The sequence below is a fragment of the Rhinoraja longicauda genome, chromosome 18 (genome assembly GCF_053455715.1).
Source record: "Rhinoraja longicauda isolate Sanriku21f chromosome 18, sRhiLon1.1, whole genome shotgun sequence".
Lineage (NCBI taxonomy): Eukaryota > Metazoa > Chordata > Chondrichthyes > Rajiformes > Arhynchobatidae > Rhinoraja > Rhinoraja longicauda.
In genome coordinates this window covers 18,609,794-18,622,655 of record NC_135970.1, presented here as the reverse complement: position 1 = coordinate 18,622,655, position 12,862 = coordinate 18,609,794, and the positions used below count along the sequence as shown (strand labels likewise).

The following is a 12,862-nucleotide window of genomic DNA, read 5'->3' as shown; positions in this document are numbered from 1 at the left end:
GCCTTCCTGTCCTGGGCAAAGCTATTCCCAAACCAGATTGTGATGTTTCCGGACAAGATGCTTTCTACAGCCCCAGAGTAGAAGCACTGAAGGATCCTCAGAGACTGAATTTCCTGAGGTGGTAAAGGCGCTGCCTTGCCTTACTCACCAGTGCGGCAATGTGTGTTGTCCATGTCAGATCCTCTGTGATGTGGACTCCCAGGTATTTAAAGCTGCTCATCCTCTCCACAGTAATCCCATTTACCTCCAGTGGCGTGTACATCCTCGGATGTTGAGCCCTTCTAAAGTCTACAATCAGCTCCTTAGTTTTTGTGACATTCAAGAGGAGGCTGTTGTTCTGACACCAGAGTGCCAGATCAGCCACCTCCACCCGGTAGGCCTTCTCCTCGTTATCGGAGATCAGGCCCACCACCAGTGTCGTCAGCAAACTTGTTGATGAAGTTGGAGCTGAACCTGGCCCCAGTCATGTGTGTACAGGGAGTACGGTAGGGGGCTAAGGATGCAACCCTGGGAGATCCTGTGTTCAGAGTGAGGGGGTTAGATGTATGTCTCCCCATCTTGACCACTTGGGGCTGTGGCTGTGCTCTCTAGTATTTTATATTTCCACGCCGGGGAAACATTCTGACCGAGTGCACTATCGATCCTCTCTATTTTATAAACCTCTATCAGGTCTCCCCTCAGCCTCTGACACTCCAATGAAAACAAGCCAAGTTCGTCCAACCTCTTCTGATAGCTATTGCAGGTCCACCACCGATTTTCTGGCACCCTTGGTTCCAGAGCCTTCACTGACATCTCATTTTACTTGTCGACATTAGACCTTTCTCCAGCTCTCAAGAGAATCAAAACTAAGTCATTGCCATGTGGACTGACAACAGACTAATGACATTCTTACTTGCAGCAGTTAAATAGGCCTGTAAATGCAATAAATACATACAATATAATAAACAAAGAAAATCAACAAAGACATTTTGAATCCAAGATCTCAATGCAATGCAAAATCCCAACGCAAAATGTGCGGCCGCACTCACACCGGTGCCTCCAGGGGCCTCACCTCCGCCCCGCCATTGACCCGGTTCTCTAACCGCGGCCTCCGTTCAGCCTTGATACTTGAGTGTGGGTCGGTGCTCCCGGGCCTCCCGCTGAACCCGCCGACCCGTCCGAGCAGGAGAGGCGCAAACAGCGGCCGCGGTTTCACTCTAACTCTCCGCTAACGGATCTACTCAGCCCGGGGACAGAGAGGGGAGAACGGAGGCGGGGCTGCAGGGACGAGCAATCAAAGATACTAGAGGAACAAGATAGACCACTCGACTCTAAAAAACGTAGTACATCAAGGCGCCATGTTAGTAAGCAGAAACTTGCAGAAACATATAAAAAGAAAAATAACAAAAATCTGTGAATTGATAGATGATATATCTTCTGCATTTTAATGGTATAATTACACACACTGTTCCTCCAAAACACTGATTACACTGCGAGATGGATAACGAACGGCGGGTTTTACCTACTAAAATGGCTCCTTTGCGTACTACACTTCAGTACATGCGATTTCAACGGAGTGGTCTATCTGGTTCCTCTAGTATCTTTGGACACAATGGCACCGTCACTCCCGGTCAGCGCGCCAGCCAATCACAAGGTCCCGTCACTGATCTCCGCACCGAGTTCTCGGACACGAACAAATCTCACGATATTATGGTGACACGGTGTCTGCAGAACAAAATAACAAGATGAACCACTCCGTTGAAATCGCCTATACTAAAGTGTAAGAAAATAACTGCAGATGCTGGTACAAATCGAGGGTATTTATTCACAAAATGCTGGAGTAACTCAGCAGGTCAGGCAGCATCTCAGGAGAGAAGGAATGGGTGCCGCCATTTTAGTAAGCAAAACCCGCCGTTCGCTATGCCTCGCAGTGTTATCAGTGTTGTGGGGGAACAGTACGTGCGATGAAAGCATTAAATACCTCATCTATCTACTCACATTTTGTCGTTATTTTTATTTTTTAATGTTTTCCCCCTGCTTAATTTCTGTGAATTTATTATTTCTTACTGTTTCTGCCCATTTGCCTCCCATCCTTCCTCCCCACCCCCCTCTTTTGTGCAGTTTCCCTCGTATTGCTCAAACACACACTCTGCACAAATTTAACACACACATTCATATATATATGTGCGTTAAATTTACATCATGTGAAAAAATAAGATGAAGAGAGAAATAGAGTGTTGCTTTAAATCAAAGTTGCTTCTGATCCATGAGAAGGAACTTTGAGATCTAATTATCTCAAAGTTCTTTCCCCTTGGATCAGAAGCAACTTTGATTTGAAGCAATGCTCTATTTCTCTTCATCTTATTTTTCACATGATGTACATAATAAACCATAAAGGCGATTCGACCTTTATGGTGTATATATATATATATACCTATGTACACACACACACATATATCTCTGGTTTCTTTCTTGTGATTTCCTCTAATTATTTGTTTTGCAACCTTTTTCTTTCAATCGCTCTCTCGTTATATATGTGTGTATATATTATATATATATATATATTATATATATATAATCAGTCATGCACACACTTCTCAGCACATAGTTCTCCCTATCATGATCACTGTTCTCTCACATACATTTCCTTAGAGCCTACTCATACACATTCGCAATCAGTGACATCAAACTTATTTCCAGAAATCCTAATATTGTGAATAAAATAATTATGAACACATGTCAGGATATTTTATCATTCTTTTCATTCTATATTACATTCTGCATTCTAATAAAATGTAATGCATACATACCTACACTGATACAGAGGTGCGAGCTTTAGACATTAATAATGTACATTACTATCATAGTTTAGGTTTGAATTTAACATATAATTGAGGGGGTCGGTGCAATATAGCGCTAATCCTCACTTTTGCGAAAAATGAGTTACATGCATTAACACGATCCTTACCCACTACCCTACAACATGTAAAAAAAAATCATATTTAAATTCAACTGATAAGTCAAGTCAAGTCAAGTTTATTTGTCACATACACATACACGATGTGCAGTGGAATGAAAGTGGCAATGCCTGCGGATTGTGCACAAAAAAGAATTATAGTTACAGCATATAAATAAAGTTAATATAGAGAAAACAAAATTTAGTCCCTGGAGTTATAAAAGTTAACAGTCCTGATGGCCTGTGGGAAGAAACTCCGTCTCATCCTCTCCGTTTTCACAGCTTGACAGCGGAGGCGTTTGCCTGACCGTAGCAGCTGGAACAGTCCGTTGCTGGGGTGGCAGGGGTCCCTCATAATCTTGCTTGCTCTGGATCTGCACCTCCTGATGTATAGGTCCTGCAAGGGGGCAAGTGTAGTTCCCATGGCACTACTCTCTGCAGGGCCATCTTGTCCTGGGCAGAGCTGTTCCCAAACCAGACTGTAATGTTGCCAGACAGGGTGCTCTCTACAGCCCCAGAGTGGAAGCGATGAAGGATCCTCAGAGACACTCTGAATTTCCTCAGCTGTCTAAGGTGGTAAAGGCGCTGCTTTGCCTTATCCACCAGTGCGGCAATGTGCGTTGCCCATGTCAGATCCTCTGTGATGTGGACTCCCAAGTATTTAAAACTGCTCACCCTATCCACAGTAGACCCATTTATCTCCAGTGGCGTGTACGTCCTTGGATGTTGAGCCCTTCTAAAGTCCACAATCAGCTCCTTAGTTTTAGTGACATTCAAGAGGAGGCTATTGTCCTGACACCAGAGTGCCAGATCAGCCACCTCCTCCTGGTAGGACTTCTCATCGTTGTCGGAGATCCGGCCCACCACCACAGTGTCATCAGCAAACATGATGATGGAGTTTGAGCTGAACCTGGCCACGCAGTCATGTGTGTACAGGGAGTACAGTATGGGGCTAAGGACACAACCCTGGAGGGATCCTATGTTCAGGGTGAGGGAGCTAGATGTGTGTTCCCCCATCCTGACCTCTTGGGGCCTGGCGGTGAGAAAGTCCAGGCACACAGAGGGGTGCCAAGCCCCAATTCCAGCAGCTTCTCAGCCAGTCTGCTGGGGACTATTGAGTTGAAAGCTGAACTAAAGTCAATGAACAGCATTAAGTTGGTCAAATAACATAGGCACCTTGTTTTTTTTGTGATTTGTAAATATCTCATTTGTGGGTAAGCAGTATATTGCACCAACCCCTTTCAATTTTACATCATTCAAAAATGAACTTCATAAACAAGGATAATATTTTTTATTTCTGTCATTCATGGTAAGATTTACATCATTTTGTGTGCGAGATATACAGGGTTGCACTGTTTCGCATATCAGCTAACCAATGAAAAGATCAGGTCCTGATTTATACCAGCTCTTCCCCCCCCCCCCCTTGTCTGAAATCCTGAGCTAAATACCAGGTGGCTGGAAGAACTCATCTGGTCAGGCAGCATCTGGCAGAAAATCAGTCTGAAGAAGGGTTCCAACCCTAAACGTGCCCTCTACTGAACTGCAAGAAAAAACAAATTTCACTGTGCCTTGGTACAAGTGACAATAACGTAGCATTGAAGTCATTCCCTTCACAGATGCTGCCTGACCTGAGGAATTCCTCCGGCACATTGTGTTGTGCTTATATTAATATTTCCATGCACTTTTTTTTCCAAGCACGCACTTGTTAGGATACTGCACAATTAACTGCAATATTCAATCTGTGATCCCTCGTCAAAAGTTAATAAAAAGACACTTCAAAGAAAGTCCTTGCACATAAATCACTGAAACCAGTAGGTACAGTAGTTATGATCACAGCAAACCACTAGGAAAGCAAATTGTTTTTTAAAAAATATATAGAGTGAGGGTTTGAGTATAAGAATTAAGTATGAATCACTACAGTAAAGTAAAATATCAGTAAGATGATACCTGCAGTGCTCTACGTTTTCAGGCTCTTTTCCTATGGTGCCATATATTAGTAACTGCAAAAAGAGCAATGATCCACCAGTCTGAATTCCAAGATGTCAAGTTTGGCAAATCAGGAGAAACTGAGTAGGCTGTCTCTGGCCTCTACAACGAGGGGATCCTTTGAAACATGCAAAACTCTTTTAGAGCAGGGGAGATAGTGGGAAGATTATTCTTCCGGTGCAGAATTCTGGGAATGATCATCAGAGACTTATAGTCTATTTAGAATTTAAACTAGCAGTTTACCTCAATGTTGTGAATCTACTACAACATGCAACAGTACTTTTATTCTACAAAGCCAATTAAAAAAAAAAAATCAAATGTTTGCTTTATATTACGTTCAAATTATGTGTACCAAATCCCATTTTGCTGTAGTTGGTCTCGTCAGAGATACATTCACCATTTTCCAACATTAAGCAATAATTTGGAGCAAGGTTGGCACTGCTGGAGGAACTAGTGGGAGCAAGCACATGAGGCAGGGAATGGAGGGATATTGACCACGTGGAGGAAAATGTGCACTTTAAATTGGGGTCATTGTCAGTACAGACATGATTGGTTAATGGGTTTTGAAGTTGTGTGGTGATGTTTCCAAAAATCCTGAAAATCTTCTACTAATTTGAGCCATCCTTGCAGTACATTTCACTTCAGTTTGTATAATTGTGGTAATGCTAATTAAGGGATCTAGTTTTATTTTCACAAAAGCTTTTACATTGTTTATTTCATGTTTATTTCTTCTCAAATCTAACTGTTGCCAGTTTGCATCCCATCGAGATATATTTACACCCATAAATGTGTCATTAATGGTAACAACATTGTTGTTTGCTGATTTTTATCAGTTTTGTTCTCAGTGTTCATTTGCAGTACTTATGTTAACTCTTATTTGTAATTTTAATTAATTGATGCATTTAAAATACAATTCCAAGCAATTTCAACATGTGCGGCAAGCATGAAGATTTTCCATGAAGACTAAACTAGTTTAATTTAGGAATATAGTCTGGGTTGAGGACTTTTTCTCTCATAGCTACTGTTTCATCTAATCATCAAGTCAGGAGATCGTGTACCAGTTTTCATTTGCAGCTTCAAATTCCACAATTTAACATTTTGAATAGCCTGTTTTGGGCCCAACACATAGATGTAATAACAAAGGCACACTAGCACCTCCACTATCTTAGAAGTTTCAAGAGATTCAGCATGTCAGCAAATACTCTAGCAAACTTCTATAGATGTACTGTAAGTTGCATCATGGCGTAGTATGGCACATCCAATGCACCAGAATGAAAGAGGTTGCTAAGTGGTGGACATAGGCCTCTCCATTATGGGCACAACACCCCTCTCCATCAAAAGCATCTACAGGAAGGATTAGGTGAAGAAGGTTGTAGATCAAACATATTTATCTCTGTCAATATAATCGTCACTGCATATCTTATGCATGTCTTTAACATTACTTGTGTTTTGCAAAAAATGGAACATAATGAACAAGGAATCTGCACTTCAGCAGCAGAACACTGCCATATTCAGGTAGCCTTGTGGTTCAAATTAAATTTGACTCCAGCTGCTGGAGATGAATGATTGTTCTCCAACCCTGTTCCAGCATCATAATCATTGATGGCATTTGATCAAACACAAGCAACTTGGCACTACTTTAATTAGAACAAAGAGCATGACTGAAACAGTGCTTTTCATCTGTGTTGGACAGGTAGGCAAAAATTGTTCCATTGGGGCAAACTAGAGCAGGCATTGAACAAATTGAATTGGATAATTAAATGGAGTAAGACACAAAGTGTCAGGAATCTAGCAGGTCACAACATCAGTGGACCGAAATGGACAGACTATATTTTGGGTTGTGACCCTTTTTCAGACTCTGAAAAACTCCTGACCCAAAACAGCACATGTCAATTCCCTCCCCAGATGCTGCCTGACACATTGAATTTCTTGTGCACTTTATCTTTTGCTCATGATTCCAGCAGTGGAATTTTCTTGCGTCTCTGGCTAACTAATGGAAATGGGCGAGGTTTAAATTAAATAAGTTGGGGAGAGGGGCTAAATGAAGGAGAGTTCCACTGCAGAGAAATTTAATGGCACAGCAGGTGAGATGGGCTGAATGATCTATTCCCATTACTTTTCTCCAGAATATGGCTTTTGGATTACAAATTTATTCATTGCATTTCAATTAATGTAAAGTTTTTTAATCAACTTTAAGAACGAGTCTAAAAATGCCTTAAATAAATATCCAACAAGTTATCAAAAAAGTGCAGTCATAATTTTGCCCTTCTGTAGAATATTTTAATAAACTAATAAATCACTTGTCAGACTGAGATAGACTCCCTACACAAGGCACCACACAGCTCAACTTCTTATCCCAAAGTCATCATAGCGAAAATGATGACAGAATTTTGCACGGTGCTACAGGTGTAGCATCTGGAAACACAAGACGCTTTGTTGCCCATTATTCTCTTATTTCAAGAGACAATTCTTGCTGTGGCTTGATTCCATGGTCTCCTTCAGATATCTTATCCAAGGAAAAGATTTCAATATGCAGATATGTCTCCAACATAACTCAGCATGAATTGAAGCTGGGCCTTGTTATTCCAGATGTCTGGCACATCGAAACCTATCAGTGAATATGCCAGCTGAGAAGCTTTGAGTGTAATGTGGCTCTCAGTCAAGTATGCAGTCAGATGCACAGTACAGATCCCGTACCATGCATAATAGTGCCATAATCCCAGTTTCAGATTTTCTAACTTCCAGCTGCCACTTTAATTTACAAGTTAATTATTTGGAATCTTTCACCTTTTCTTCCCTAGCCTACTCCAATAATTAAATAAAGACTTGTGACATCGACCCTTACTGCAGCCGGAATTTTTAAAAACTTTATTAGCCTGTCCCACATTTGAAAATAAAACTTATGCAAAGGTACCAATACATTGGCCTTTTTATTTTTAAAGACCCCAAAGTCCCTGAAGACAGCATGTAAAATACATCAGAGTAGACCCATGCATCATAAAAAGGTTCCCGAGAAGCAGATGACCGCTCTTCCACTAGTTTTTATCAGCTATATACATATACAAAAAAAAAGACGAGAAAGTAAAATCGTTATAATCATAGTCGTCAAAGGATAGAAGAGAGAGTGCACATTTTACAGTACTTGGACTTTTACTGTGAAGTATAAAAGTTCAGTACTTATAGGCATGGGACATATTAAACCTGTTCAATAGAGGTGGCGAGTGCCACACTGCAGAACTAGTGCGCTTCAGATAACGTGGCTTGCTTTTACTGAAGATGTCCTCAAGATCAGGTGGTTGAATAACACCGAAGAGTTTGTTCAAGTCAATCGGATTGTAATACTGGTTTACAAGCGCTTTCTGGAGATCCGTACCTGACAATAAAGAAAAAAAGGCACTTAAACTAAAAGTCTAACATGGCAAAATGGAAAGATTTGTTAATGCAATTTAGCAGAGTAAAAATGCAAACTTGTATCATTGAGAAATCTACTTTTTTGAAGTACATGGGAAGGAAAGGCAGACGAAATATAACTGGCTGCAATGAGTGGCCTTGCCAAATGTCTTGCACTAATGGTAACCTGATTTACAGGATGGTATTTTCAGCGTTGTGTATTTTTCCAGTTCAATTTTGAATAGTTTGATTTAGTTTAGTTCAGATATACAGCGCAGAAACAGGCCCTTCAGCCCACCGAGTCTATGCAGACCAGCGATTCCCACACAAAACTAAAATTTTACATTTTATAGCAAGCCAATTAAACTACAAATCTGTACGACTTGAGTGTGGGAGGAATCTGAAGATCTGAGAAAACCCACGATTCTTGGCAAGAATCTACGCATAATTGATCATGTTCACAAAGTAAGGTACACAGCCAATTATTCTAAAAGTCTAGCATTTTATGTATCTGTAAAATTCCAAATTGTATTGATTCTTTCCTTCATGGCAACAATTATACTTCACTTGTTCAGGGAATTCATTGTCCTGCACCCAAATTTTAAGTTAACAGTTATCAGGGATCACATTGACCTGTTAATGACCACCAATTGTCAATATAAACCTGAGATAAGTTTCACAGCTTTTCATTTCAGTGAAAGACAAAACAGGTTAGCAGTCCATCTAATTTAAAGTCACTTACCGCTCGCCCAAGTAGGGATTGGCTTGCGTGGTGCTCCCTCGTCATCCGTAGAATCATCACTGTTCAGGTCCATGCCATAATCTTCCAAATTTACTTTGGGCAACTTGATTTTGACATTGGGAGTCATTGTGTAAGATACTGGAGGTGGAGTATGCTAGAAAACAAATTCATTTATTAAAACTGAAATTGTTGCACAATGCACAAATCAACATTTCCCAGTCAAACCAAGCAAAATGGTCTTTCTGTGAGCAGTTTCCTCGCTCTCTTTTTCGTTATTCAATGTAGAACCATTAGTAATTTTTGCCACCAACACAGTTCAAGTACCTCAGCAGAGTGCAAACAAGCTCTATTTCCTCTTGTGAAGTACAATACAAAATAAGAGTTTAATACTCTTATTAAAGTTAATAAGAGTTTAATCTCTTATTAAACACAGCAAAGTGTTTAATAAGAGATAACAAGAGTGTTTAATAGCAAAAAAGTTCCTGTTTATTAGGAAATAAGTAAGGCGAATAACCGCAAATATAAAACCTAAATAATTGTCATAAAATGTAACGCTTAAATCAACGTGTTCTGTTGACTCATCCAAAACACTTACATGAACCTCCACAGTCACATTCAGCAGATTTTTGTTTGCAATCTCCTTCTCGACTTCCCTGTCTTGTTCTTCCTTCCGTTTTCTTTCCTCGTTTTCACGAATTCTCTTCTGATTTTCTTGTTCTTTTATTTCCTGCTCCTTTCTAATCATCTCTTTTTCTAAACGTTGCCTTTCCAGCTCTGCCAATTCATGTTCTTTCTGCAAGCAGACATTAATCTTGAGGACTACAGTATAACTTGAGGAACACATGTACAGTATCAACAGTTCTCAAACTCAGTCGGCTCACCATATGGGTTTCTTTGCTTCCTATTGAGCTTTTAACCCCTTTCCTCGTCAGAATGACACTAATGCTAAATTTGCAGGTAACCAATTACTTTTTACGGGGGAATGGAGGTGCATGACTTGCTCTTTTTTTAAAGTCATGGTTCCAAACAAAACTTGCACAAAATGAAACAAAAAAGAATTGTGGATAATCTTTAACACTTAAAGAATATATATTCCACTCCAAAGGAAGTGACCAGTTAAATTGCTGCAGCCCAATGAATCAGGTGACTTTTGGACCGGCACTGTTCAATTAAATGTAGTTTCGCTGATCTAAATGAAAGTATTTTAAAATTTAACTATAACATTACTGCTATTTATTTACCTAGGCTAAATTAACTGTATTTCTGTATTAACTTGAAATTTTAATACATTTTAAATGCCTGTGAATGTCAGAAACAAAGTCATCCACAAAATTGAATTGACATGAAATAATAGTTCTGATCTTCCCTTTCTTCCTTTTAGTGCCACCTGTGGTTCGGCACTCTGTTGAATGTCACATTGACTATACAATATCTCAGACTTCCATGTGGAGAGCGAGGGAAGACAGGATCAGCTCTCTGCATCCAACTCAAGCATGAGTGAGCAGGCTTTGTGTTTTGAATTTTGTTTGCAGACCAATCTGTGAGAATCATAATCACAAATCATCCAGCAATTTTCCTTCTCCACAAGCCACATATGCATACAGCATTAATAAAATGTTTTAAAATAAATTAATCCTTGTTGGAAGGCAAGACCATTAGAGTAAAGGGACGGAGAAGAATTCCTCAAAGACAAACACCCACCTGCTTTTCCTTTTCTCGTTCAACCTTCTCGCGTTCAACCTTGAGTGTTGCCTCCTCCCGTGCGGTTCGCTCCAGTTCTCGCTGTAGCTGGAGGGCTCGTTCCTTCTCCAAACGTGCACGTTCTCTGTTAGAAGATAAATGCACTATTTGTAGGAGCCATTTGCGCTTAAATTAGTTACTGTCATTGTATTATGACCATGTTAAATATTTCTAGTTTCTGTCTTTTTAGCATGCTTGTGGGTGTAATTTGACACGTAATGGGGAGTGTCTACATCTGAGGAGGCTAGCGTAGCCACAGAGATGGTGGGTCAGTTTAGTCTCGGAGGATGGAGAGAATAGTTTTTTACCACACTCACAGCCGCGCCAGTCACACTCACGCCAAACACAACCACACGGTAACAGCTACACGATCTTTACTGTATTGTTTCAAGAAGAAACAGTTGATAAGAACAAAAAGTTATGAATCACTCTTTTGATTTGTGCTACTTTAATAAAGACCAATTAATCAAGAAACAGCGTTTGGAAGATTCGTTTTTGTTATCTCAGAGTGCGGTGTGTGCGTAAGCCATACCTCCATTCCATCCCTGAGCAGTAATGGCCACCAAAGTTGGACTTTGAGAAGGTATAGAAACTGCCATTACATTTAAGTAAAAAACTGTTTTCCGAATGGAACCTAAGTAAAAAAAAACATTCTAAGAAAGACTATTCTACAAGTAAAATCAGATTCAACAGTGGAACTGAAGAAGTTGAATCTCTGCCAGAGATTAGAGCTGAAACCAGGAACAAATAATCTGCCAGTCGAAGGCAAATTGACACGGTCTACACCTGGATCGTTAGAAGATTGAAGACTTCATTGACCGGGTACAGTGAGTAGTCACGACTGTTTAGTCGTAATTTTAAGTTAAGAAGTTAAAAAAATTAAAAGCCTGTGGGAAATTCTGCCGAGGTGTTGTGATACAAGAAGCTTGTTTATTCTACGAGAAGATAAGAAAACCAACTCGTAGAGTGTGACCTTGAAAATAACAACGTTGTGAACTTCTACAAGATAAGGTGCTCAGCTAGCGATTGTTTACCATAGATACTGGCAAGAAGACTCTCAGCCTTGAAAATAATGTGATGTGTTTGAAAAAGTACTAATTCTGGTGTTTATGGAACATAGCGATAATCACCAATTCATCATGGATCTTCCATCAGGTAGGTATGAAAACTGCCACAGGAGGGAGATGCGGAGCAAAAATCAAGAAGGTATGAGAAAAGAAACGTCAAACTTTCAGAGCAGGGAGAAGCAGCCTACCTGAAAAGATGCCAGAAGGATAGAGACAAGTTGTGGAAGCAGGTCATGAAATTAACTGAATATCAGAAGGGACTATTGGAATCAGTTGAGAATGCAAACTTTCTAATCTGGATCAACTACTCAACCTTTGCCATGGGGTTGGAGAAAAACAAAAATCAATACTGAGTTTACAACTGACCAAGCCACAACTCGGATGGCACACTCGGTGGTTCCAAGAGAGGGTGGAATTTTTCACGGCAGACACGGAGAAGTGGTTGTCTGAAACCATAGCTCAAACATTGCACTCTACATGCAACAAGGTGTTGAAGTGGGAGAAGAAATTACACCTCAGGATAGTGTCTCGAACGTTTCAACACAAAGATCAAGTCATAAATCTGGTTCTGTCGCCAGTTCAACTATAAGGGTCTCTGCTCAAATGGAAGCCGAAACGGAGATGGCTGCTCTCTCGCTAGAAGCTGCCGCCTTGGAGAAAAAATATGAGATTGAGGAACACGAAGAACAGCTGAGAAGACATGCAGAACAGCTGAAGCGGGAAAAGGAACGGTTGGAATTAACCATAAAGCTGGCAGCTGCCGGAGCAAGGGACCTACTGGAAGGCTAAAGATAAAAATGTGGCTTAAGAGTATCTCAGAAGAAGTGTTCCTTAATCCAAGAAGGAGCTACTAAGCTGGAAACAGCAGCTAAAGTCAACCCACAGCCAGAGCCAGTCTGGTCTCGTGACACAGAACCGGCGCTAAGTAAGTGGATGGGCGACAAAACTTCACCAAAGCAACCGGGTGCTAGACCGAAGCAACCAACCTTTGGGATGTCTGTT

General features: G+C 40.5%; 2 protein-coding genes across 6 annotated transcripts in view; both read right to left on the bottom strand.

Annotated features, from left to right (window-relative positions):
• Positions 1-1,585, bottom strand: part of LOC144602296 (inner centromere protein A-like) — a 45,056-nt gene extending 43,471 nt beyond the window's left edge. For 4 of the 5 annotated variants that reach the window (XR_013548432.1, XM_078415219.1, XM_078415220.1 and 1 more), the window contains exon 1: positions 1,052-1,209. Coding sequence is in view for 3 of the 5 variants with exons in the window: in XM_078415219.1 (XP_078271345.1) it covers positions 1,052-1,065 (14 nt within the window). In the remaining 2 variants the exon portion in view is untranslated. Of the gene's footprint in view, positions 1-1,051; positions 1,210-1,501 lie in introns of those variants that run through there. The other variant, XM_078415221.1, reaches the window with a different exon arrangement.
• A 5,916-nt stretch (positions 1,586-7,501) lies between these two features.
• Positions 7,502-12,862, bottom strand: part of incenp (inner centromere protein) — a 28,468-nt gene continuing 23,107 nt past the window's right edge. Inside the window, exons 16-19 of the mRNA XM_078414896.1 lie at positions 10,755-10,878; positions 9,649-9,846; positions 9,054-9,207; positions 7,502-8,294 (exon numbers count right to left, since the gene is read on the bottom strand). Of these exons, the coding sequence (XP_078271022.1) occupies positions 8,092-8,294; positions 9,054-9,207; positions 9,649-9,846; positions 10,755-10,878 (679 nt within the window). The 3' untranslated portion in view covers positions 7,502-8,091. The remainder of the gene's footprint in view (positions 8,295-9,053; positions 9,208-9,648; positions 9,847-10,754; positions 10,879-12,862) is intronic.